The sequence below is a fragment of the Neophocaena asiaeorientalis genome, unplaced genomic scaffold, assembly GCF_003031525.2.
Source record: "Neophocaena asiaeorientalis asiaeorientalis breed wild unplaced genomic scaffold, Neophocaena_asiaeorientalis_V1.1 scaffold256, whole genome shotgun sequence".
Lineage (NCBI taxonomy): Eukaryota > Metazoa > Chordata > Mammalia > Artiodactyla > Phocoenidae > Neophocaena > Neophocaena asiaeorientalis.
Genome location: NW_020185324.1, coordinates 5971808 through 5999083, shown reverse-complemented (window position 1 = coordinate 5999083; position 27276 = coordinate 5971808). Strand labels below are relative to the sequence as shown.

The 27276-nt window shown below is 38.4% G+C and overlaps 1 protein-coding gene across 2 annotated transcripts in view; it reads left to right on the top strand.

The window, feature by feature from the left end:
* The window catches only part of ERMP1 (endoplasmic reticulum metallopeptidase 1), a 50541-nt gene extending 25094 nt beyond the window's left edge, over positions 1-25447 (top strand). For both annotated transcript variants that reach the window (XM_024734258.1, XM_024734259.1), the window contains exons 9-15: positions 455-629; positions 1033-1223; positions 4995-5147; positions 7229-7431; positions 8005-8120; positions 22273-22436; positions 22559-25447. In XM_024734258.1, coding sequence (XP_024590026.1) covers positions 455-629; positions 1033-1223; positions 4995-5147; positions 7229-7431; positions 8005-8120; positions 22273-22436; positions 22559-22723 — 1167 coding nt within the window. In that variant the 3' untranslated portion in view covers positions 22724-25447. The remainder of the gene's footprint in view (positions 1-454; positions 630-1032; positions 1224-4994; positions 5148-7228; positions 7432-8004; positions 8121-22272; positions 22437-22558) is intronic.
* Positions 25448-27276: the final 1829 nt, after the last annotated feature.

The following is a 27276-nucleotide window of genomic DNA, read 5'->3' as shown; positions in this document are numbered from 1 at the left end:
TGGCTGTGTGCTCTAGAGGTCCTGCAGTTCTCAAGCTGTGCTGTTGGTGGCGCTGCAGCCGCCTTCACATAGGTCATTTCTGCAGTTTGCTTGACATTCCTTGTAAGTTGCATGAATAAAAGAGCTTACAGAGGTGAATGTTTTTAGGAGAGTCCTTTCTTCTATTTTAGAACATTTCCAAAGGTCTTTCAGCCCGGTGGAGGGAGAGCACAGATTATATACAAGTAATGATGTTTTTACCCCCATCTTGTTAAATTCCCCTTTCCTGTGCAGTAATTTGAATTTATTACTTTATGATAGGAGGTAGCTTTGTCAGTGTTTACTTTAAAGTTTAAAGGATAGACCCTGCTCCAAACAAAATATAGCTTTTTGGAGCAGTGGAAGTTACACTACAATAGAAGATCTTTATGAATGGCCCATGAATGAGACGACTTGTATATTTTCTTTCTTGCAGAATGCCAGTGACCAGTATCTGGGAGAAGTATTTTTTGACGTCTCTCTGTTTGTGCACTGTGGGTTCCTTACAGCTCTCACTTACCAAGGGCTCTGCTCGGCATTTATTAGCGCTGTCTGGGTGGCATTCCCGTTGCTCACAAAGCTTTGCGTGCACAAGGACTTTAAGCGGCATGGTAGGGTATTTTTGGTTGTGATACAAATGGGAAATACCTTAAAATACATAAGATAAGGCTTCCAGAAACTATTTCCATATTTGATCTTTTTGGGTAGGCTTTCTAAATTGTTGCTGTTTTTTTTTTTTAACTTTCAGATCACACAGGTTTTTATCTTACACCTTATACCTACCCCATCATTCTCACGTAAATGAGCACATGCTAATATATTACATACTTTGTTTTCTTATTTGTATTCTACCCTAAGTCAAAGTATTTTCTCTCACTAAGATAACATGTACCAAAAGGGCAAGAGTCAGAGCTAACCTAATTTCTGTTAGGTGCGAAGGTATACCAGGACTATGAAAAGCTGTTATCTCACTGGAGAATTTCAGAGATGTGTTTTCTTTCTCTTTTTCTGTAGGTGCCGGAGGAAAATTTATTGCCTTTTACCTTTTGGGGATGTTTATTCCTTATCTTTATGCATTGTACCTCATCTGGGCCGTATTTGAGATGTTTACCCCTATCCTTGGGAGGAGTGGTTCGGAAATTCCACCTGATGTCGTGCTGGCTTCTATTTTGGCTGGTTGTACAATGATTCTCTCATCCTATTTTGTAAGGAAAAAAAATTTTTTTTTAATTTCCTTCTTCATTTTATATATAAATACATGATGAGTTTTGCCATGCTATATCCTATGAAATAGTGTTGATTCTACTATTAAGCAAAAGAAATGGTGAATGACTCTGCATATTGTGGGTTCGGTATGGGCATAAAATGTAGAAGGGGGGGTTGTTGTTATTTTTGCTTCCTCATCCTCCCAAATCCTCTGATTATACTTCTTTTCAAATAGCTTTCAAACTACCTGAATTTGAATGTGTGGAATGAATACCAAGTGAGAAGTGGTAGAGATTGCTTGGTGGTGAATTTTTAGAGTGTGTTTTGAACTTACTAATTAGAGGCAAATGTTAATAAATACATGGTAGTTTCATTGGTGCTGTTAGAGCTAGTGAAGGCAGACTAATTCTGATGAGGAGTTTTCCCTTGTCGTTCACCTGCCTTGGTGCTGGTGCAGCCAAGGTCACTGATCGAGTCTGTGTCCTTGAGTGACATACACTTAAAACACCCAAACATGCCTTCCTTTACCAAGTAATGAATACATGTTACAGGCCTTGTCATTTTACTGTATCAGTGTTCTGCCCTCGCAGGGCGAGTCCTACCTGTGCCATCCCTGCTTCTCCTCTCTGGGACTCTCCGGAGGGAAGAAAAGACATGATGTAGAGTTGACAACCAGACTGTCCTCTGTTAGAGCAAGCTCCAGGCAGAGTTCTGCCCTTGGCGTGGTGTCGGCACTCTCCAGGACTCAGGCCTGGCTGCTCTGTTTCGTGGCTCTTTTCACTGCAGTCCCTAAGAGTAAGAAGTATTTATTGAATACCTGTAGGTACACTCTGAGATTTGAGGCTAGGGTACCAAATAGAAAAAGTAGCTATTATAGCTCTTTCCTTCATGGAGAGAATAGTGAGCTTTTTCACACTGATATAGTAAAGGGCATCTCATGTGGGGACTAGGGTCTAGGGACAGCAAATATAAGTACCACGTGCATGGTCAGCGCTGTCCATGCAAGTCCCTTAAATGGCAAATAAATAGCTGCATGTGTGACTGCGTATACAGCCCTGTACAGTAATTCTTCTGCACGCTATTGTTTGAGATCAGCTGTACTAGCTCTGAAAGAAATTGAGCATTGCAGCCATTTTACTTTTAATATTATGATTTAGTCCTTACTGGTATTTGCAGGGATAGATGGAAAATTCTAAAATGTTCTTTGTTGCCTTCAGGGTTTACTTCTTTTGGTTTTAATATTAAGCCTTTAAATCCTCTGTATATCTTAACAGATGGTTTGCTGTTGTGAGGACTAAAGGAGATGTAGTTTCATCACATGTAGATTAGGTTGTAATCTAGAGTCAGCTAAGTTATGAACTGGACCCCCCCCCCACCCCTGCAGTGTATTTAAATCACAGTCAATGAATGAAAGTTACTGATGCTCATAAAAGGTGATCAGAATGTGGGGCATTTCAGTTCTGTTCCATAGGGAAGGGGACAAAATGAACCCTGAAAACTTCACTGTGGAAATTGAAAAGACCCCAAAAGCATGGAAATCTTGGAAACCATAAGCAATCAGATTAAAGTCTATTACCTTCTAAATTACTTTTGGAGAGTGGCTCTTGGAATACTTTAATGTTCATTATAATGTGAAATAACTCTGCTGCCCTTTGATGCTGTGGGTTATCATTCTCTTCGCTATTTTCTTACTTATGTGTAGCTGTGTTACAGATAGTGGCTTTTTACTAGAGTGAGACTTTTCTCCTTGGGTAATGGAGAATTGAACCACAATGCACACTTCAGAGAGCCTGTCTTTTAGTCCTTGGGGACTTATTAAATATATTTGCTAGGAAGCAATTAAATTGCTGTCAAATGATCGGTTAACAGGTTTCCTGGGGTTCCCCTGTGCTGGGGCCATCATGGTTGTACTGATTAAATGAGACTGCTGGTAGGAGTGGGATCAGGAGGAGATTCTCAGAGAGAAACAGAGAAAGAGCCAGCGCACATGGGACACTTCATAGTCCCTTTTCATGCTTCTCCTCATTTTATTTCACACCCATTTCGGAACCTAGAGTGATATCAGATGTAACATTTAAGACGAAAGACAGTCAAATGTGATACAGTGGGATCCAAACACACTGTCACTAGGCCGTTCTCTTCTTCCTTCTCTCCCACTCTCTGATCACCTTCTCATTTATCACCATTACCAAAGCTCTTCCAGAAGGTGGGTGGAAGAGGCAGAAGATGAGCCTCATGACCTGGAGAAGAGAAAAATATGGATGTGGAAACTAGCTTAACCTGAAGTTGTAGGACAACTTTGGGTAGCAACAGGGTTGAGAATGGCAGGAACCACAGCATTATGACAGGGACGTTTTATTTGGACCCAGATGACTCTGTATACCTAAACTTAACCAGTCTCCCAGTGGAGGCGAAACTTATTACTTGGCAGGATATTTGACCCTGTTCTAAGGAGCCACATTTTAAATATTGTGACTGTCAGGAGAAAGAGGGACGGACAGGGTAACAAATTGTGTTTTGCTGACTCACTGCCATAAATCCTTGGGTACTCTGTCTTACTTCTGTCCTTCAGTGTAAAAACATTAAGATCTTCGACTTAAGACCAGTACTGTTTTCCTGGAGATTACCCTGGTTGGCATACCCTGGTTGGCACTGTAGATATAAAGTCTCTTAGTTTCATATAGTAGAGTATATGGTAGGTTATGAATATCTGCTTAATTTTTCATTTTCATCTCAGTAAAAATATTTTCACATTTATGTTCTTCGCTTTTCTACTTATTGACCCTGGAGGGTGGGCAATAAGGGGGAGAAGGCAAAAGGGGGAGCAGGGACTAGGTCATTGTTTCTCAAAGTGGCTCCTTCAGAACCCCTAAGGGATCTGTGGACATATTCTATAATCATGTGTCTCCCGCAGTTTTTAATTCAGTGACTTTATTACAATTAAAAACTTAATATAAACATATTTAGGACTTCCTAGATGCCCATCTTGAGACTGAGCCACTTGCTTTTCCCGCCCAAGTTCAGATTTGTTATTTTGATTGTGTTGGCCTTGGTTAACTCTGCAGTGACAAGGGCAGAATTACCTTTTTTGCCCTGGTTTCAATTTTCATAGTTTTGGGTCTTTTCCAAGTGAACTATAAGTTGATTTACAATATTGTGTTAGTCTCAGGTGCAGAATTACTTTTATTGCAGTTTTTCCTTATGTGCAGGTCCACAGGCAGAGTCTTGAAGGTGCATCTAAAAGATGAATCCAGCACATAGGCACATTATGAAAGCATTATTAGAACTTGAGTTTTGTTGAAATAGGCCTGCTTACTTGCTTAAAAGCTTACCTCTGGTTCTTTAATAAAAGCCTGATGTCATGATGTTTGGTACGGTTCAATAGTGTCTGCTGTGCAGTTAACTACAGGGTTTGATAGAATTGGAAATAAAATAAGTTCACGGTTTGACTGATGGTGGATGTACATCCTCTAGTAGTCTCTTGGCTGAGCGGAGACACTGTCTCAGTTGCCTTTTTCCCTCTTACTGTCTGGCTGCCTGTCAGAAAGGCACCATCGTGCAGATGGGGGCATCTCTCATTTATTTAGGCTCTGACTTGTGGTGGAAATCCCTTATAATTAGTGCTTTGTGTACTGGGAGTTGGGAGTATGGTAGCACATGCTGATACATGTCCTTTATTATCTGTCTGACAACACCTGTTACAACGTCAAGTCAGTAAAGCCACCTTTCTGCCAATGGTAATTTTTCTATTTTTGTGTTTTGTGTTTTAGATTAACTTCATCTACCTTGCCAAAAGCACAAAAAGAACTATGCTAACTTTAACTTTGGTATGTACAATTGCATTCCTCCTTGTTTGCAGTGGAACTTTTTTCCCATACAGCTCCAACCCTGCCAGTCCAAAGCCAAAGAGAGTGTTTCTTCAGGTAAGAGCGATTTTGCGTGAGCTATTTGAGATCCTGGAGAGGATCTAGTCAACAGTGAAGCTCGAAACACATAAGTGACTTTTCTACTGTTGACCTGTTAGTTGGTACCTCGAATATTTTGTGTAAGGCAGTGAGGAAAAGACCATCAAGAGGCATTCTTATCAGCTAGAAACACTTCTCCTAAGAGCCTGAATCAGAAATGTCTGCTTGTTGTTCTTATTACTGTTCAAATTACAAAAATGTACCTACTTGGAAAAACGAGAGCAAATATGTATCATGGAATAATGAGCTGTCAGAAGTACAGATTGTAAAACTGTGGGCTGAGTAAAAATACGACCTCCTGTCAACTGGCAAAATGAAACAGATTCTTTAAAATGCGGTAAGACTGATCTTAGGTATACGTTCAAGGTAATGTGATAGTGAAAATATAATAACTTAGATATTAATAAAATGAGATTTAGAACTTTCTTAGATTTCAGGTTTTTCTGCAAACTTTTTAGAGCTGGTGTAAAACAGGAAAAAGAATTTAAGTCCCCTTATTTCCAGTCTTCCTCTCTGTTAGAGGGAATGGAGTGGCCAAACAGAAAAGCCAAGTCATAACCTAGATAATTATTCAAGGACTTGAGTAAGTAGTAATAATATATTTGAACTTAAATATGAGAGAGGAGATTTTGAGAAAGAGCCAACTATTCCTTGTTTTTGTTTCCAGTCCTGTAGGACACAGTGATACATTTTATGTGACAAATTTTACAGTCACATCAGTAGTCATTAGGAAAAGCTAGATTTTTATTTTTAAAAACTCCTGTTCTGATTTGTTTTGGGGTTCTCTTATTCCCCAGTGCCAGCAGGTGACAAACTTTTCTTATAAAGGGCCATAAAATATTTTAGGCTCTGCCAGCCATGTGGTCTCTGTTGCAGCTACTCTGTTTCTACAGAGTGAAAGGAGCCATAGATGACACCTGCAGATGAATGTGGCCATGTTTTAATAAAGCTTTATTTATAAAAATGGCAGCAGGCCATTTGGCCTGTGGGCTGTGGTTTACCCCTGCCCTTTGCAATCCTTTTTCTTTTCCTATTTGATATTCTTCAGGCTGGTTTCCGTTGTTAATAGAGCTATTCCAGATGGAGCATGGTGCCTTTTCAGAGAATTCTGTTAGGCACAGGTCTGTCATCTAGTGGTGAGCTGTGATTCTTATTTTTCTCTGCACATCAATTAGCATGTAACACCCTGAAAGGGAAATGTGTGTGTATTTCTTTTAGAATGTATTTAAGTCCTTTTAGGACTTTTAAGAGTTCTAGTTTTCATGTTTTTTATATCTGAAATAGTAGGTTTTCAGAAAATTTTTATATGAAATTTAAATACAGAATATATTTGTAAGAAATAATAAAGTAATCATGTGAGTATCTATTGAGTTTAAAAGAGCATTAGCTGTATCTTAGAAAACCTCAGTATTCCCTTCTTGATCCCAACTCTTTTGCTCCTCTCTCTCTTACCACCCCCAAAGTACTCACTATCTTAAAGGTTGGAGTTAATCATTATTTTACCACATATGTATTAATCGCTAAACAACAACATATAGTTTTGCCTGTTTTTGAGCTTCTTACAGGTAAGGCCATACCATATACTCTTTGGTGGCTTGCTTCTTATTGCCCAAGAGCATGTCAGAGTCTTCCAGGTTGATCTGTGTCACTGTAGTTCGTTATTTTTCATTGCCGAATAGACTTCTGTCATAGGAGGATGCCCCAATTTATTTGCCCATTCTACTGTTAATGGACATTTGGGTTGTTTCCAGTTTTTGCTAATATGGACAATGCTGAACCAACACTTTTGTACCTTGCAAGAGTTTCTCTAAGGCCCATATTCAGCAGTGGAGTTGCTCACTTGAAGGGTTATGCGCATGTTAACTTTATTAGGTCATCTAAGCAGTCTCCTAAAGTGACTGTGCCGGCGGTGGGTTCCTGTTGCTCAGCAGCCTCATCATTTCTTGGTATTGTCACGTAGTCATTTTTGTTAATCTGGGGTGGGGATGTGGGTGAAGGAGTTCAAACAGTAGTTTCCTCATTAGTCGTGTTCTTTTCAGCATATGACTAGAACATTTCATGACTTGGATGGACACGTAGTTAAACGAGACTCTGGAATATGGATCAACGGGTTTGATTATACCGGAATGTCTCACATAACACCTCACATTCCCGAGATCAACGATACCATCCGAGCTCACTGTGAGGAGAACGCACCCCTATGTGGTTTCCCTTGGTATCTTCCAGTGCACTTTCTCATCAGGTTGGTTCATTACTTTTCTTTTAGTTGGGGGTTGGTTTGTTCTCAAGTCCTATCACTGTATCAGTACTTTATTATTTTAACTGGTTAACATAGAAGTTGAGTGCTGTTTATACTATTTTTCTTTTTAATATCACTACAAAAGTTGTATTTCTTTGTGGGATAAAGCACTCAGAAGTTTTTTATTCTCCCCCAAATTTTGCTTTTTCAAATTGGGAAGTCTTTCCTCTAGAAAGCTGAATAGTTAGAAAGCGTAGCCCTCTTAACTGGTCTAACAGATAGCAAGCAGCTAAGCATCAATGTCAAATTGTTTTATTTCTGGGGAGTTTTTATGGTTTGGCTGTGAAGGAATGGATGAGAAGAAATAGGATGGGTAGTGGAATCAAGATCACCTAGGATCCTTGTTCTTAACTTTGGGAAGGTTTTATTACACAATAACCTGGGCTTCAGAGAAACTGACATTGTTTATCATATTCATCAGTTTATGTGTTTATTATATTCTGAGCACTTCCATGAATTATAGTTCAAAATCAACTAATAAAGCAACCTGAATATTGAAGTTACCTTTCCAAATAGGAAAAACTGGTATCTTCCTGCCCCAGAAGTTTCTCCAAAAGAACCTGCTCATTTCAGACTTGTATCCAAAGAACAGACACCCTGGGATTCTGTAAAGCTGACCTTTGAAGCAACAGGTAAGTCATATGGTAGTTTTTTCTTCTCTCTTGTCATTTCTTAAAATTTTTAATATGCACGTATATTTTTTCCTCAAATGTATAATAGTGACCAGCAACTTAGGAAGAACTTGGTGTTTTTAAAAGCAATTGAAGCTGGTTATGATTTTTAAAAGAAAATTTAATAGACTTTATTTTCTAGAGTAGTTTTAAGTTTATAGAAAAATTGACCAGAAAGTACAGAGATTTCCCTATTGTCCTCTCTACCCCCCAGCTTCCCTTATTATTATCCCTTTTGCATTAAGTGTGGTAAATTTCTTTTAACTGATGAGCCTACATTGATAAATTATTATTAACTAAAGTCCTTAGTTTACATTAGACTTAGTTCACTCATTGTGTTGTTTAGTTCCATGGGTTTTGACAGATGCATATTGTCATGTATCTACCATTACAGTATCATACAGAGTAGATTCACTGCCCTGAAATCCCGTCTCCACTTATTCACCCCTCTCTCCTCCCTCCCTCTGGCAACCACTGATCTTTTTACTGTCTCCGTTGTTTTGCCTTTTCCAGAATATCATATAGCTGGAATTACACTTTGTAGCCTTTTCGGATTGGCTTCTTTTGTTTAGTAATTTTCACTTAAGGTGCCTTTATGTCTTTTAGTGGCGTGATAGCTCATTTCTTTTTATTGCTGTCAGTGTACCACAGTTTGTTTATCTTCTGAGGAACATCTTGGTTGCTTCCAGTTTTTGGCAGTTATGAATAAAGCTTCTGTACACATCTGTGTGCAGACTTTGTGTAGAATAGGTTTTCAACTCATTTGGATAAATATCTAGGAGTGCAATTGCTGGACTGTATAGTAAGCTTATGTTTACCTTCGTAAGAAACTGCTGAAGTGTCTTCCAAAGGCAGTATGAATTCCCACCAGCAATGAATGTGAGTTCCTGTTGCTCTACATTCTCACCAGCATTTGGTGCTGTTAGTCTTTTGGATTTTAGCCATTCTTCTTCTTTTTTTAAAAATTTTTAAATTTTATTTATTTTTCTATACAGCAGGTTCTTATTAGTCATCCATTTTATATACATCAGTGTATACATGTCAGTCCCAATCTCCCAATTCATCACACCCCCACCCCCTTGTGGCTTTCCCCCCTTGGTGTCCATACATTTATTCTCTACAGCTGTGTCTCAATTTCTGCCCTGCAAACTGGTTCATCTGTACCATTTTTCTAGGTTCCACATATATGCGTTAATATACGATATTTTTCTCTTTCTGACTTACTTCACTCTGTATGACAGTCTCTAGATCCATCCACGTCTCTACAAATGACCCAATTTCGTTCCTTTTTATGGCTGAGTAATATTCCATGGTATATATGTTCCACATCTTCTTTATCTATTCGTCTGTCCATGGGCATTTAGGTTGCTTCCATGCCCTGGCTATTGTAAATAGTGCTGAAATGAACACTGGGGTGCAGGTGTCTTTTTGAATTATGGTTTTATTTGGATATATGCCCAGTAGTGGGATTGCTGGGTCATACGGTAATTCTATTTTTAGTTTTTTAAGGAACCTCCATACTGTTCTCCATAGTGGCTGTATCAAGTTTACATTCCCACCACCAACAGTGCAAGAGGGTTCCTTTTCTCTACACCCTCTCCAGCAATTTTTGTTTGTAGATTTTCTGATGATGTCCATTCTAACTGGTGTGAGGTGATACCTCATTGTAGTTTTGATTTGCATGTCTCTAATAATTAGTGATGTTGAGCAGCTTTTCATGTGCTTCTTGGACATCTGTATGTCGTCTTTGGAGAAATGTCTATTTAGGTCATTTGCCCATTTTTGGATTGGGTTGTTTGTTTTTTTAATATTGAGCTGCATGAGCTGTTTATATATGTTGGAGATTAATCCTTTGTATGTTGATTCGATGGCAAATATTTTCTCCTATTCTGAGGGTTGTCCTTTCCTCTTGTTTATAGTTTCCTTTGCTTTGCAAAAGCTTTGAAGTTTCATTAGGTCCCATTTGTTTATTTTTGTTTTTATTTTCATTACTCTAGGAGGTGGATCAAAAAAGATCTTGCTGTGATTTATGTCAAAGAATGTTCTTCCTACGTTTTCCTCTAAGAGTTTTATAGTGTCTGGTCTCACATTTAGGTCTCTAATCCATTTTGGGTTTATTTTTGTGTATGGTGTTAGGAAGTTTTCTAATTTCATTCTTTTACATGTAGCTGTCCAGTTTTCCCAGCACCACTTGTTGAAGAGACTGTGTTTTCTCCACTGTGTATCCTTGCCTCCTTTGTCATAGAGTAGTTGACCATGGGTGCGTGGGCTTTCTATGCTGTTCCATTGATCTGTATTTGTTTTTGTGCCAGTACCATATTGTCTTCATTACTGTAGCTTTGTAGTATAGTCTGAAGTCATGGAGTCTGATTCCTCCAGCTCCGTTTTATTCCCTCAAGACTGCTTTGGTTTTTTGGGGTCTTTTGTGTCTCCATACAAATTTTAAGATTATTTGTTCTAGTTCTGTAAAAAATGCCATTGGTAATTTGATGGAGGTTGCATAGAATCTAAAAATTACTTTGGGTAGTATAGTCATTTTCATAATATCGATTCTTCCAATCCAAGAACGTGGTATATCTCTCCATCTGTTGGTATCATCTTTAATTTCTTTCATCAGTGTCTTATAGTTTTCTGCGTACAGGTCTTTTGTCTCCCTACATAGGTTAATTCCTAGGTATTATATTCTGTTTGTTGCAATGGTAAATGGGAGTGTTTCCTTAATTTCTCTTTCTAGGTATTTTTCGATTTCCTCTTTGATTTCTTCAGTGATATCTTGGTTATTTAGTAACGTATTGTTTAGCCTCCATGTGTTTGTGGTTTTTACGTGTTTTTCCCTGTAATTGATTTCTAATCTCATAGCATTGTTGTCAGAAAAGATGCTTGAAATGATTTCAATTTCCTTAAATTTACTTAGGCTTGATTTGTCACCTAAGATGTGATCTATCCTGGAGAATATTCTGTGCGCACTGGGGAAGAAAGTGTGATCTGCTGCTTTTGGATGGAATGTCCTATAAATATCAATTAAATCTTTCTGGTCTATTCTGTCATTTAAAGCTTGTGTTAGAGAAGTTCCTTTAGCATTTGTTGTAGAGCTGGTTAGGTGGTGCTGAATTCTCTTAGCTTTTGGTTGTCTGTAAAGCTTTTGATTTCTCCATCAAATCTGAATGAGATCCTTGCTAGGTAGAGTAATCTTGGTTGTAGGCTCTCTCCTTTCATCACTTTAAATATGTCATGCCACTCCCTTCTGGCTTGTAGAGCTTCTGCTGAGAAATCAGGTGTTAACGTTATGGGAGTTCCCTTGTATGTTATTTGTTGTTTTTCCCTTGCTGCTTTCAATAATTTTTCTTTGTCTTTAATTTTTGCCAGTCTGATTGCTCTGTGTCTTGAGATGTTTCTCCTTGGGTTTATCCTGTATGGGACTCTCTGCACTTCGTGGACTTGGGTGGCTATTTCCTTTCCCATGTTAGGAAAGTTTTCAATTATAATCTCTTCAGATATTTTCTCGGGTCATTTCTCTTTCTGTTCTCCTTCTGGGACCCCTATAATGCAAATATTGTTGTGTTTAATGTTGTCCCAGAGGTTTCTTAGGCTGTCTTCATTTATTTTCATTCTTTATTCTGTTCCGCAGCGGTGAATTCCACCATTCTGTCTTCCAGGTCACTTATCCGTTCTTCTGCCTCAGTTATGCTGCCACTGATTCCTTCTAGTGTAGTTTTCATTTCAGTTATTGTATTGTTCATCTCTGTTTGTTTGTTCTTTAATTCTTCTAGATCTTTGTTAAACATTTCTTGCATCTTCTCGACCTTGCCTCTATTCTTTTCCCGAGGTCCTGGATCATCTTCACTATCATTATTCTGAATTCTTTTTCTGGAAGGTTGCCTAGTTCCCTTCATTTAGTTGTTTTTCTGGGGTTTTATCTTGTTCCTTCATCTGATACACAGCCCTCTGCCTTTTCATCTTGCGTATCTTTCTGTGAATGTGGTTTTTGTTCCACAGGCTGCAGAATTGTAGTTCTTCTTGCTTCTGCTGCCTGCCCTCTGGTGGATGAAGCTATCTACGAGGCTTGTGCAAGTTTCCTGATGGGAAGGACTGGTGGTGGGTAGAACTGGCTGTTGCTCTGGTGGGCAGAGCTCAGTAAAACTAATCCGCTTGTCTGCTGATGGGTGGGGCTGGGTTCCCTCCCTGTTGGTTGTTTGGCCTGAGGCGACCCAACACTGGAGCCTACCTGGGCTCTTTGGTGGGGCTAATGGTGGACTCTCAGAGGGCTCACACAAAGGAGTACTTCCCAGAACTTCCGCTGCCAGTGTCCTTGTGCTCACAGTGAGACACAGCCACTCCCCGCCTCTGCAGGAGACCCTCCCACACTATCAGGTAGGTCTGGTTCAGTCTCCCGTGGGGGTCACTGCTCCTTCCCCTGGGTCCCAATGCGTATACTGCTTTGTGTGTGCCCTCCAAGAGTGGAGTCTCTGCTTCCCCCAGTCCTGTCGAAGTCCTGCAGTCAAATCCTGCTAGCCTTCAAAGACTGATTCTCTAGGAATTCCTCCTCCCGTTGCCGGACCCCCAGGTTGGGAATCCTGACGTGGGGCTCAGAACCTTCACCCCAGGGGGTGAACTTCTGTGGTATAAGTGTTCTCCAGTTTGTGAGTCACCCACCCAGCAGTTATGGGATTTGATTTTATTGTGATTGCGCCCCTCCTACCGTCTCATTGTGGCTTCTCCTTTGTCTTTGGATGTGGGGTGTCCTTTCTGGTGAGTTCCAGTGTCCTCCTGTCGATGATTGTTCAGCACTTACCGTGACCCCGGTGCTCTCACAAGAGGGAGTGAGAACATGTCCTTCTACTCCGCCATCTTGAACCAATCTCAGATTTTAGCCATTCTTATATTTATGTAGTGGTATCTTATTACTTTTTCAATTTGCAATTCCCTAATGACATATGATGTTGAGCAGCTTTTCATACTTATTTGCCATCTGTATAACTTCTTTGGTGTCTATTTATTAATTTTGTTTTCTTATTGTTGAGATTTAAGAGTTTTTTGTATATATGGGTATAAGTCCTTTATCGTGTAAGTGTTTTGCAAATATTTTCTCCCAGTTTGGCTTGTATTTTCATATCTGAACAGTGTTTTTCGTAGAGCATTAAGTGTTTTAATTTATTGAAGTCCAACTTAATCACTTTTGTTTTATGGAACATGCTTTTGGTGTTGTGTCTAAAAATCATTGCCAAACCCAGGGTGTCTAGATTTTCTCTGATGTTACCTTCTAGAAGTTTTAAAATTCTGCCTTTTACACTTAGGTGTGTGATATATTTTGAATTAATTTTTGTGAAAGGTATAAGTTCTGTGTCTAGATTCATGTTTTTGCATGTGGATTTCCAGTTGTTCCAGTACCATTTGTTGAAGACTGTCCTGTCTCCACTGGGTTGCCTTTCTTTCTTTGTCAAAGATCAGTTGACTATATTTGTGTGGGGCTATTTCTGGACTCTATATTTGTTCTACTCATCTATTTCTCTGTTCTTTTCCCATCACTGCACTGTCTTCATCTCTTTAGCTTTATAGTATTTCTTGAAGTTGGGTATATCAGTCTTCCGACTTTCTCTTCAGTATACTGATTATTGCTTGTCTTTTGTCTTTCTATATATCACTTTGTCAATACCCACAAAATAACTTTTTGGGATTTTGATTGGAATTGCATTGAACCTGTGGATCAAGTTTGGGAAAATGACATCATTATTGACTCTTCCTATCCATGACATGGAATGCCTCTCCATTTATTTGTATCTTATTTGATTTTTTTTGTAGTTTCACAGTTTTGCTCACATAGATCTTGTACATACTTTGTGAGGTTTATACCTAAGTATGTCGTTTTTGAGGTGCTAATGTAAATAGTATTGTTCATTGCTGGTATATAGGAAAGCATTTAACTTTTGTATGTTAATCTTGTATCCTGCAGCCTTGCTATAACTGTTTATTAGTTCCAGGATTTTTTTGGTTGATTCTTCTGGATTTTCTACATAGATGATCATGTCATTTGCAAACAAAGACAGTTTTATTTCTTCCTTCCCCATCTTTATACTTTTTATTTCCTTTTCTTATCTCATGGCATTAGCTAGGACTTCCAGTATGGTCTTAAAAATGAGTGGTAAGAGGGATCATCCTTACCTTGTTCCTGATCTTAATGGGAAAGCTTTCTTACCAACTGAGTATAATGTTAGCTGTAGGTTTTCTGTAGATGTTCGTCAGATCAGGCTGAGGCAGTTCCCATCTATTTTTAGTTTGCTAAGAGTTTTATTCTGAATGAACGTTGGATTATGTCAAATACTTTCCTGTCTTTTGATATGATCATGTGGTTTTTCTTCTTTAGCATGTTGATGTCATGCATTACATTACTTGATTTTCAAATGTTGAACCAATCTCACATACCTGGAATAAATTCTACTTGGTCATAGTGTATAATTCTTCTTATATGTTGTTGGATTTGATTTTCTAATATTATGTTGAGGATTTTTACGTCTGTGTTCATGAAGGAGTCCTAATCTTTAAGTTTTCCTGTAACGTCTTTGTGTGGTTTTGGTGTTAGAGTAATGCTGGCCTCACAGAATTAGTTAGAAAGTATTCCTTCTGCTTCTGTCTTCTGGAGGAGATTGTAGTGAGCTGGTATAATTTCTTCCTTAAATGTTTGGTAGCATGCACGAGCGAACCCATCTGGGCCTGGTTCTTTCTGTTTTGGAAAGTCATTAATTATTGATTCAATTTTGGGGCCTACAGTGTTCATAATATTCTTTTATTATCCTTTTACTGCACGTGGGGATCTGTAGTGATGTCACCTCTTTCATTTCTGAGATTAGTAATCTGTGTCTTCTCTCTTTTTTTCTTAGCTTGGCTAGAGGTTTATCAATTTTATGGATCTTTTCAAAGAACCAGTTTTTGGTTCTATTGATTTTCTCTCTTGACTTCCTATTTCAGTTTCATTAATTTCTGCCCTATTTTTAAGTATTTCTTTTTTTCTGCTTAGTTTGGATTTAAATACTCTTCTTTTTCTAGCTTATTGAAGTGGAGGCTTAGATTATTGACTTTAGATCATCTTTTTTAGTGTATGTATTCAATGCTACATCTTTCCCCCTAAGCTCTATTTTGGCTGCATCTCACAAATGTACAATTTTAGTTCAATTTATTTAAAAATTTCTCTTGAGCTTCTTTGACTCATTTGTAATTTAGAAGTATGTTCTTTAATCTTCACATATTTTGGATTTTCCAGCTGGTTTTCAATATTTATTTCTACAATTTCATTGTGGTCTGAGAGCATACTTTATATGATTTCTATTCTAAATTTGTTGAGGTATGTTTTATGGTGCAGGATATGGTCTCTCTTGGTGAATGTTCCATGTGAGCTTGAAAAGAATGTGTATTCTGGTGTTGGATGAAGTTCTATGAATGTTTTTGATGGTGGTGTTTTAGTTCAGCTGTAGATCCTCACTGATGTTCTGCCTGCTGGATTTGTCAGTTACTGTAAAGGGTTGTTGAAGTCTCCAACTATGATGGTGAATTTGTCTTTTTCTCTTTCCATTCTGTCAGTTTTTGCCTCACCTATTTTTGTCTGCTTTTTAGGCACATAGCAATTATACTTGTTTGATTAAACTGATATATTAGCATTTTGATTATACTTGTTAAAAATTATTTTAAGTGGTTTAGAGCTTTCAATAAGTTCACTTTCAAGTAACACTATACTGCTTCATGGGTAGTACAGATGCTTTATAATGTAATATTCCCAATTCTTCCCTCCCTGGGATTCTGTAAAGTTGACCTTTGAAGCAATGGGTAAGTCAGACAACATTTTTTTTTTCTCTTTCTCTTTCACTTCTTAAACTTTATAATATGTTGCATGTGAGCTTTTTTCCCCTCAGATTTATTATCGTGACCAGCAACTTGAGAGCTTATAGTGTTTCTAAAAACAAACTGAGGCAGATAATAATTTTTAAGGAGCCTTACTGAAACTTTTAGTGTCAGATATTAGTTGTCAGGTAGATCCAAAACAGCATTTGGCCCGGCATTAGTAGACAGTGTGACTTTATTTACCTTTCTTGGTATATTTACTATGTTTAAAACTAGTAGTTAGCTCCTTGAGCTACTCAACTGGTGTTCTGGCTTCTAAGTCTTGTCTCTCGTATTATTTTTAAAAAATACATTTGATCATGTCACTTCCCTACTTAAAGAACTTTTAACGATTTCCTGTTGCCGCAGAATACATCCAAATTCTTTGGCAAAGCATGTTTGGTCTTCGGGAGTTTGGCCCAGGTACCCATTTAAACTTTTTTCAGCACTTCCCTTGGTGCATTCCTTAGCTACATCCAACTGCTCCTTTCTGTCCAGTCAAACACACACTCACTCCTGGTGAGAGAGAGATTTTCTTGCTACTACCTCCCACCCAAACTCTGTGTTTCTCCCCTAGGCAAAATGCCAAGATTACTCTGACCTATCTCTCCCATCTTCTCCAACAGAGTAAGCAACTGCTACCCTTTTTCTTTTCTTTGTACATATCTTGATTGTAGCGCTGACCTCCTTGTATCATGATTATTTAGTCAAGGGAGGCAGACATGGTGGCTTCTTATCCTTCTATTCTTGGTGCCCAGTGAAATCACTGACACATAATGGGCACTCAGATGTGCTGAGTTAAATTAAATTTGTCAGCTTTTTTCTTTTTAAGGGTACCCAGATATGTGAACAAACACCATACTAGATGTTTCCAGTGAAGGTATTTTGTGGATAGGATTGACATTTAATTTAGATCAGTAAATTCTGAGTACAGATTGTCCTCCATAATGTGGTGGGCTTCATCCAATCAGTTGAAGGCCTTAAAAAAAAGACTCTCCTCCTCCAAGGAGCGGGGGTCTTGCCACCACAGCCTAGGAATTCAAATTCGGCTCTTCCCTGAGTCTCCAGCCTGCCAGCCCCTACTGCAGATTTTGGATTTGCCAGTCTCTACCATTACATGAGCCAGTTCTATAAAATAATTCTCTTTCTCTTTCTCTACACATCCTATTCTGTTTCTCTAGAGAACCCTAATACAGGAAGTTCATTTTTAAAAGTTCCTGCTACTGTTCACTCTGTACTTTAATTACTGAGTTTAAAAAAAAAGGTTGAGGTACTTCCCTGGTGGTGCAGTGGTTAAGAATCCACCTGCCAGTGCAGGGGACATGGGTTTGAGCCCTGGTCCAGGAAGAGCCCACATGCCGTGGAGCAACTAAGCCTGTGAGCCACAAGTACTGAGCCGTGTGCCACAACTACTGAAGCCCGCACACCTAGAGCCCATGCTCTGCAACGAGAAGCCACCACAGTGAGAAGCCCACACACTGCAAACAAAGAATAGCCCCTGCTCACCACAACTAGAGAAAGCCTGTGCTCAACAACGAAGACCTGATGCAGCCAAAAATAAATTGAAAAAAAAAAAAAAAAAGTTGATAGAAAGTTGCCCAGGATTTTATGAGTGAAAGGTATCTTCATACGTAACTTCCCCCTTGTTTATTTTTATTCATTCATATATATATGTACATACATATATATATGTATATTTTTAAGGCCTAATTTACATACATTGACACGTCCAGATCTTGTACAGTTCCTTTAGTTTTGATAAAAGCATACATATACATATGCCCATGTAACCACTATCAAAATACAAAACATTTCCATCACCCCAGAAAGTTCCCTTACACTAAAGTCTCCCTGCCCTGGAGAAGCAACTTTCTGATTCCTACATTGACAGATTCGATTTGCCTGCTCATTCTCGAACTTCATATACATGGAATCACCCACTGTGTAATATTCTGTGTCTGGTCATTAAGCATAATGTGTTTGAGATTGAACTGTGTTGTTTTTGAGTATCAGTATTTTGTTCCTATTCATTGCTGAGTAGTATTCAGTGCATGACTATACCACAGCTTATCATTCTCTTGTTGATGGACACCTGGGCAGTTTCCAGTTTGGGGCTAATATGAATAAAGCTATTATGAACATTCTTGTACAAAGCTTTTTGGGAATATGTTTTCCACTTCTCTTGGATAAATATCTAGGAGTGGAATTGTTTGGTTCATAGGACAGACTTAGGTTTAACTTTTTTTTTCAGTTTTTCACTCCCACCAGTAGTATACGAGAGTTCCAGTTACTCCACATTCTCACCAGAATTTACTGGTCTTTTTCATTTTATCATTTCTTGTGGGTGTTAAGTAGTAGTACCTCTTGCATTTCCTCTGATAATTAAGATGTGGAACACTTTTGTAAGTGCTTACTGGCCATTCACCTGTTTTCTCATGTCTTTTTCCCTTTTAAAAACTGAGCTTGTTGTCTTATAGGAGTTCATACATTCTAGATAAAATCCTTTATCAGATAACTAGTGTTATCAAGATTTCTTGCCCATTCATTTTCTTAATGATGTCTTCTGATGTGAAGAAGTTTAAAATTTTTATGAAGTCCATTTTATCAGGTTTTTCTTTCAGGATTAATGCTTTATGTGTCTTCCAAAAAAAGCTTGCCTACCCAGAGATCATGAATTTAGACTTTTTCTTTTAGAAACTTTATAGCCTTAAGCTTTTATGTTTAAGCCTAGGATGCACCTTGAGTTAATTTCTGTATATGGTGTGAGGTAGAGGTCAAGGTCCTTTTTCCTTTATAGATATCCAGTTGTTCTAGCACCATCTGTTGAAAAGACTTTGCTCATTGAATTGCTTTGGTGCCGTTGTCAAAAATTATTTGACTGTGTATGGTACTGGCACAAAAACAGAAATATAGATGAATGGTACAGGATAGGAAGCCCAGAGATAAACCCATGCACATATAGGCACCTAATTTATGACAAAGGAGGCAAGAGCATACAATGGAGAAAAGACAGCCTCTTCAATAAGTGGTGCTGGGAAAACTGGACAGCTACATGCAAAAGAATGAAATTAGAACACTACCTAACACCATACACAAAATTATTTGACTGTATATACCTCAGCTTTGCCCACTTTTTACTGAAATTTCTCTTCTACAAGTAGTTTGTTTGGTTTTTGTATTTTCTTTCAGTTTAACACAGCAGGGACTTGAAAATCTTGTAAGCGAGGGAAGCTGGAGGACACAAGATGGTAGTAGTGAAATAATAATATTTGGTAGTTAACCAGTGGGATGAAGCACTTATGGGAAGGAAGTGCCTTAGCTGACACTTCTGTAGGTGAATACTTCCGTTTTGTAGGCTTTAAAATTTTAATTAGAAATAAATTTATTTTGCACTAATTGGTTTTCTTGTTCATGCCAGTAATTTTTTATTTTATTTAAATGCCAGCCTATAAAAAGGAAGCACAGAAAAATTCAAACCTTTCTCTATCCTTTATGCACCATATGGAGAATTCCAATAAAATTCAGGTTCCTGGCAGGCAGGTTGTACACCTACTGCCCTGTGTTTTGTGATTACAAATGACAAGAAATCATTTTTTAAAAAAATTATTTTTTGACGGTATGTGTGCAGGTCTGTTTGTGCATGTTACCACACTTTTAATTATAGAAGCTTTATAATTTAATGATTGGGAGAGTTAAGATCCTTTGTAGTTTTTTAGTATCTTCCTTGCCATTTTTTGCATGCTTATTTTTCCATTTTAGTATCATCTAATATAAAACATATTGCTAATTGGTATTTAGGGGAGTATCATAATAAATTTATAAATTAAGGAGACCCTGACATACAATGTTGAATCACCCTATCCATGAACCTGGAAATGTCTTTGCATTTGTTCGATCAGTTCTACTTTCGTGTCTTTCAGGAGTGCTATAAAGGTTTTGTTGCTACTATCATTATGTCCTCAAACTGGCTGTATTTTTTATGTATGAAGGCAGTTGACGTCTGTATGTCAATTTTCTATCTTGCTACCTTTCTGAATCTTCTTGTTTTAGTTAACCACTGATACTAGGGTTCTCCAGGTATACCAGGAATTGCCAAAATTTAAAGGGCCAGAGAGTAAATATTTTAGGCTTTGCCATATGTTTCCATGATAGATTCTTGTTTGTTTGTTAACCACTCTTTAAAAACGTAAAATCCATGCTTAGCCTGAGAGCCATACAAATACAGACCTCAGGTGTATAGTTTACTACTTACTGTATATCATCTGCAGATAATTTTTCTTTACCAACTCTTATGCCTCTGATTTCTATCTAAATAGCTAATATTTCTAGCATAGGATAGAACTGTTGTGGAGATGGTGAGCATCCTTGCCTTGTTCTTGATATTAGAACCAAGGTCTCTAGTGTTTTCCTATTGTATAAGATATTGACGTTAGGACTAAGGTATATATTTTTTAATCATGTTAAACAAGCATTCATCACTTGTCATTCCTTGAATGTTTTTTTTAGGGAATGGATTTTAGATTTTAATTTTGTGAAAAGCTTTTTTAGCATCTACAAAACTAATGATGGGATTTTTCTTCCTTGGGTCTTTTAAATGTGTATCTTACCAGGTCACACATAGGCTATTATTTTCTTAATGTGATGTTGGATTTGTTTGCAAATATATTATTTAGAAATTCCACATCAGTGTTCATTAGTGATATCGGTTTGGACCTAAGGTCCGACGCCCGGGCACTAAGGAAGGGCCCCCTGCCAGTGGAGACGTGAGGACAGACCTACAGCCCCAGGCTGCAGGCAGAGCTGTTTTGGGGGGGGGGGGGGGTGGGTTGGTATTGTCCTTATCAGATTTAGGTATACATCATAAATGTATTGAATGTTACACATCATGAAAACAGTTGGTAAGTTTTCCTTAATTATCATTTTCATGCAACAGTTTATGGTGCATTTAGAAACGCTTGAATTCCTTTCTAAACTCACCTGGGCCTGGTGCTTTTCCTTAGGGCAGTTTCTTAATAATTTTTCTAGGGAAATTGGTTTGCTTTAGCTTTATTATGTTTATTATCTCTGCTCTAGCTTTATTATCTCTTATCAGTTTTGATAATCTGTATTTTCCTAGCAGAATAGCCATTTCATGTGGGTTTTCAAACTTACAGAAGGCGGCAGAGTGGTTATGTGTGATTTTTTAAACAACTTCTGCTTATTTTTCTTATTTCTCTTTGTGTATATACTTGTTTTCTCTGCTCCACTCTCCTTTCCCTCCGTCTCTTTTCCAATCAGGTTACTTAGTGGTTGTCTTGTTAATTTAAAAAAATAACAGATTGATTATTAGGTCTGTTTCTTCTATTCTCTATTTCATTGATTTCTAGTTTTTCCTTTCTTGTCTTTTTAAAAACTCTGTCCACTTGCCTGAAATAACCTTTGTTTTTTATGCTTTCTGAATCTCTTTAAGTATGTTACAGTATGTGATTAGGTCTAGCTTTTGTAAGCTAAGTTAAACTTTTTTTTCTTTTAGCAGCTGGGTTAGGTCTTTTCACATTTATTTTTACTGTATAATGCTTTTGGTCTCAACTTTCTCAAAATATTTATAATTACGTGTGTTTTATCTGCTATATTCCTTTTTCTATGATGTGCTTGTCTTGCTCTTGAAAAAAGTAGTTTCTGGCATATAATGTTTATATTTTTGGTTTGATTGCCTGTTATTTAACCTTTTACTATCTGTGTGTCAGTGTTTAATTGTATTCTTTAACTCTATTAGCTTATACAACAGTTTATCTGCTTTGCCCTTTCCCTCTGTGTTTGTTACATGCAACATTTGCCCATTAGCCTTCCACCCTCACCTCAATATTTGCCTTAATAATGTATGTGGATATATTAAAATCCTCACTGTCAGTTCTTTTGCTATAGTTTTTGCAGTTATCTCTTGGGTTAGATGAAGCTTATTCTCTAGATTTCTGAAGAAGGGCTCACGAGTGGTAAGGTTCTTGCATGTTTAAATGACCAGACCAAGATGTAAACAGAGGTTTTCTCATTATAAATTCTGTGCCTTTTCTGCCGCACCTCAATACTTACCTTTGTTGATACACACTGAACGTCCAACCTGGCAGACCTTTTTTAGGTTTGTACTGAGTGTCTTAAAAGTGATATAAAGCATTGAACTTCGTAGTCTGCTTTGGGTGGTGGGTTTCTTTTCTTGTTGCTTTTTCCAAGATTGTTTTAACTATTCTTCCTTCCTCTTATCGTACAGGACCAAGCCATATGTCATTCTACGTTCGAACCCACAAAGGGTCTACACTTTCTCAGTGGTCTCTTGGCAATGGCACCCCAGTCACGAGTAAAGGAGGGGACTACTTTGTATTTTATTCCCATGGACTCCAGGCCTCTGCATGGCAGTTCTGGATAGAAGTACAGGTGGGAACTTCCCAGTATTGCTGGTATTACTGATCAGGTTTCCAGGTGGTATTTGGCAAGAACCTTGGGATCAGTGCTCTTGCCTTCCTAGCACTAGAGAAGTAACTAATTTTCTCCTCCAGGTCTTGGAAGAACAGCCTGAAGGAGTGGTCACTGTGGCCATTGCTGCCCACTATCTTTCTGGGGAAGACAAGAGATCCTCCCAGCTGGATGCTCTGAAAGAGAAGTTCCCAGATTGGACATTTCCCTCTGCCTGGGTGTGCACCTACCATCTCTTTGTGTTTTAGTCTTGTGGATGAGCTCTAAGTACATGCCCACGGTTTCTCCTGGTGTTTCATGGATGTTTGTATGTAAGTCAATGAATTAATGAGCATATGTTCAAAGAGCTTTGTGGTCTAACACTCTTCAGGGCCCAGCACTGTCTGTAATGGTTATGCTGTGGGGTAGTGTGCATGGCCCTTCTGACACTTGAAAATACCAGTTTTATGGCACTTAAGCACATGTGGGTACTGCCACTTACCTACATAGGTCATTTTGTATGACCTTAAGGACGAAAGCCAACAAACCACTTTAATAGTTGTCCCCTTAGGATCATGAAAGATGCAGAAGGTACTGTAAGTCCACTGTTAATGAGACAAATGACATTTCCAGTTAAAGCCCAAGAGCATTTTTTTGTGTCATTGGATGGTAGGTTAAATATCATTCACAGGAGTAATGAGGCCTAACTCTGTAGGTCATTAGAAGGCAACTGCGGTAAAGACTGGGGAAGCGCCATTGGGCTTTTGAGGTCCCAGCCTGTGCCGAGAGCTCTGCTTCTGCATCCAGCCTTTAGTGTGCTTTGCATCTCCGAAGCCCCGGTCCTCTGATGTGGAAACCTGTGTGAGTTGGGAACTCCTGTCCTTCTGACAAGTGGTCACTGAGCTCCATCATTGTAATGCTTTTCTGAGGTTGTTTTCAATGCCTGTTTCCCTCTGAAACATATATTTTCCTCCTCTCCACACCTCACCATTGTGAGAAGAGCATTTGTCTAGTTACCTTTCCCTCTGAGTTGCACAGGCCCTTTTGGTTTAGAATATTGTTCGTGCAAAGTATATGATGTTAACTTCCTTCTTCAGAGCACTAGTTGCCATGGTGGCTATTCTGGGGTGGGAGGAGAGTGGGGTCAGGAGTGGCTGGGCATTTTATATGTATTCTCACTTTTTAGGAGTCTTCTGTTATCCAAGGTTAATCCTTTAGGGCATAATTTTATCGATGCACTAGGTCCTTATTTTTGTCTGTTTGCCAGCCAGTTGAACAGATTAGTCTCTCACTGACTTACTGTGTTCAGCAGAGCTGGCTTTCCTGATACTTGAGGCTGCGGCTTGTACTGGTCCTTCTGTAACTGTCCTTGGAGTTGTCGGTGTTCACATCCTGCATGATGGCAGCTCTAGGACTTAGAGGTACTTTTCATGTTGAGGAAGATGGCTGTTGGCTTCCTGGCTCCAGCAGTGGAAGAGTTTAGTTAGAGCAGTGGTAAATTCTGCTAGCTTTCTTTTCTCCATTAAAAATGTAAAAAGACAATTTTTGCATTCAGCAAGCCTAGGCCAAAAAAAACATTTTAAAGAAAAGCCAGAGTAAAACAAAAAAAGTGGCACTCGGATCTGCCTGAACAGAAGGAGCATAGTACGTGTGTGCTGTGGAAGAAAATACTTGTTGAAGCTGCTTGTGGGATGTATATACAGTGTGCTTTCTGAATCATGCTCCTCATATACTGCCTGCCTCGTCTGTGACTCCTTAAAAACTGACGGAGCCCACACAGACAGCAGGGTTGCAGCCAGAGCTGAATGGTAACATGCCATCACATGCGTGGACACTGGAACCATTGCTTTTCCTGGACTTTGTAGGAACCATATAGAGTTGATCCTTGAACAACCTGGGGATATGGGGTGCTGACCACTGTGCAGCTGAAAATTTGCATATTACTTTACAGTCATACCTCTGGATCCAAGGTTCTACAGCCATGGATTCAACCAACCACGGATCGTGTAGTACTGTAATGCCCGTTTATAATCTGCGTGTAATTGGACCGGCACCGTTCAAACCCATGTTGTTCAAGGGTCAGCTGTATCACTAGTCTTGGGTGCTTCACATTGTCAGGCAGGACACATAAGGTTTGCAGTGTTTACAGCTTTAATAGACTCATCTGTTGTGGAGAAACAAACATATCTAAACAAATTTCAAAATACAGGCCTATTTTCTGTTCCTGTGGTTAATATGAAATAGATTAATGGAAATTATTTATAGGAAAAAGAAAAGCAAAATCACAAGTGTTGAAGAAGGACATTACGTGAGAAACCAATAGTTTCCTGTTGTTACTCCATTTCAGTAAAATAATCATGGTTTTCTTTTTGCCTTTGAGTTCTTTTCCTATGTGAACAATTCTCTCTTGTTTTGGTTTTCTTTGGCATTATAAAGCTCTGATTATCGTACAAATGCTCACTAGTCTCATGGCATGCTTAATATTCTGGGGGACTATTTTAATGCCCAAAGTGGTTAAGTAATTATACACAATATTCATGGCTCTGTTAAGAACACCGTCAGATCAGCAATCTCTGAGATTAAAGAACTTGTTAGTTTCTTGAGTATCTGATTTGAATGACTCATTTCTAAAAGGGTCTTTTCAAATTCTAATGCATTTCCTACAGAATTAAAATGCACAGTACTGCACATTCAGGGAAAGTGTGAAGGGTTGCGATTTTTGAAGAAATCCTTAAAATTTACATTGTGTCTGACCTAAGATTGTTGCATGAAGTTTTTGTTTCCACACTTTAGCAGATGTAAATAAGCACGATAGATTCCTAAAATGTCACCACTGAGGGTGCCACTACTTACGAAGCCAGGCTGCTGACTCAGGAAGCTACAGAAAAAATTGATTATGTCTGTCTTTTTCTTTCAACTGGTTTGCTAAGATTAATTATTGCCTTACAAGTGAACTGAAATAAACTTTTTAACATACAAGTTAGTATCTTTAACAGAGAAACGGATCTTTATTTTGTTTTCCTGTATCCCCCATATTTGAAGGGTATAGAGCCTTTATAAAAAGACCTAGATGGCTCATGTGGTATTCATTGATATTTTAATGGGTCATGTGAGCAAAGAACTCAACATGGCTTCAACTGGAATCCATTTTACTGTGGAATGAAATTGTGCATCTGAATTTCACAGAAATCAATGGCCTATCAATCATTTGGTAAATATTGAGCTACAGCATACTTAGCAGTTTTATCATTGCCACTGGCAAAGAAAATCACTGAAGGGCTAATAAATGATATTCTTTCATTAAGTGATTGATAGGGATAGGGAGCGAAGAAAATATGGTCTTTCAGCCAGAGAGTAACCCCCTGCACATTCCAATCTTCACACAAGGAAAGGTCACCACCAGTCCCCAAACAGTGTACCAACCACTTGTCAGCTCCCAGAGCTCTGTGCAAGTTACTTCCCTTCCTAAGTGAATTCCCTCCGAATAACTTCTATTCTTAAATACACCTTGCCTTCTTTTAGGGCCAATAAAGCCAAAATCCCTCTATGCCTCTTTACGTCTGTTTTTGTTCAAAAAAATATCTCGGGCATTTTTGAAGTGCATCAGTACTTTTTTTGATACCACTACTTCCTGATTTGATTGGTAAAAAATATAATAATTTCTTTTCTCCAAGTTTGGCCGTACACCATGACCAAATGGATGTATACCAGGAATGGAATGTTGGTTTGACACCTCAAAAAAACCAATGTCACATACCAGATTATTAGAATAAAGGACTACAGTATAATCTCAACAGATGCAAAATGTTTCTGAAAAGGTCACCTATGAAAAACTCAACAGCTAAAACATCCTAATTTATGAACAACTCAATACTTACCCCCTAACGTCAGAAGGACAAGGATATCTACTATTGCCACTTGAATACTGTATTGGAGGCTCTGGCCAGGGCTCTAATCGCAGACGACATGATCTTCTATACAGAAAATCCTAAAGAGTCCACACAAAAAACTATATTGGGTCAGCCAAAAAGTTCATTTGGGTTTTTCCCTAAGATTGTACGAAAAACCTGAACAACCTGAACAAACTTTTTGGCCAACCCAATAGTAAATGAATTCAGCAGTGCTGTAGGATCCAATTACAGCATAGTATTTTTATAAAGAACAATCCAAAGATAATTCTATTTGCAACAGCATCAAGAAGAATAAAATACTAATAAGCTTAACAAAAAAGTACCTTAAAAACACTACTGAAAGAAACTGAAGACATGAATAACTGGATAAACACCCCATGTTCATGGACTGGAAGGCATATTATCAAGACGGCAATATTCTCCAAATTCATCTGAATACAATCCATATCCGAATCCTAGCTGCCTTATGTGTGTGTGTGGGTGTGCACGGAAATTGACAAGCTGATTGTAAAATTCAAATGGAAATGCACAGGACCCAGAAGAGCCAAAATGGTCCTGAAAAAAACACTTAAGACTTACTTACACATTCAAAATCTCCTCCTAAATAGCAACAGTAATCAAGACAATCTGGTACCAGCATTAAGGAAAGACCCCAGAGATCAATGTAATACAACTGACAGTTTCAGAAATAAACCCATACATTTATAGTCAATTGATTTTCGACAATAGGAAAAAAATCTTTTCTGTGTATGGTGCTGGAACTGAATATTCACACACGAAAGAACAAAGTTATAGACCTCTTCATACCATATATAAAAATTAACTCAATGGGGCTTCCCTAGTGGCGCAGTGGTTGAGAGTCCTCCTGCCGACACAGGGGACACGGGTTTGTACCCCGGTCCGGGAAGATC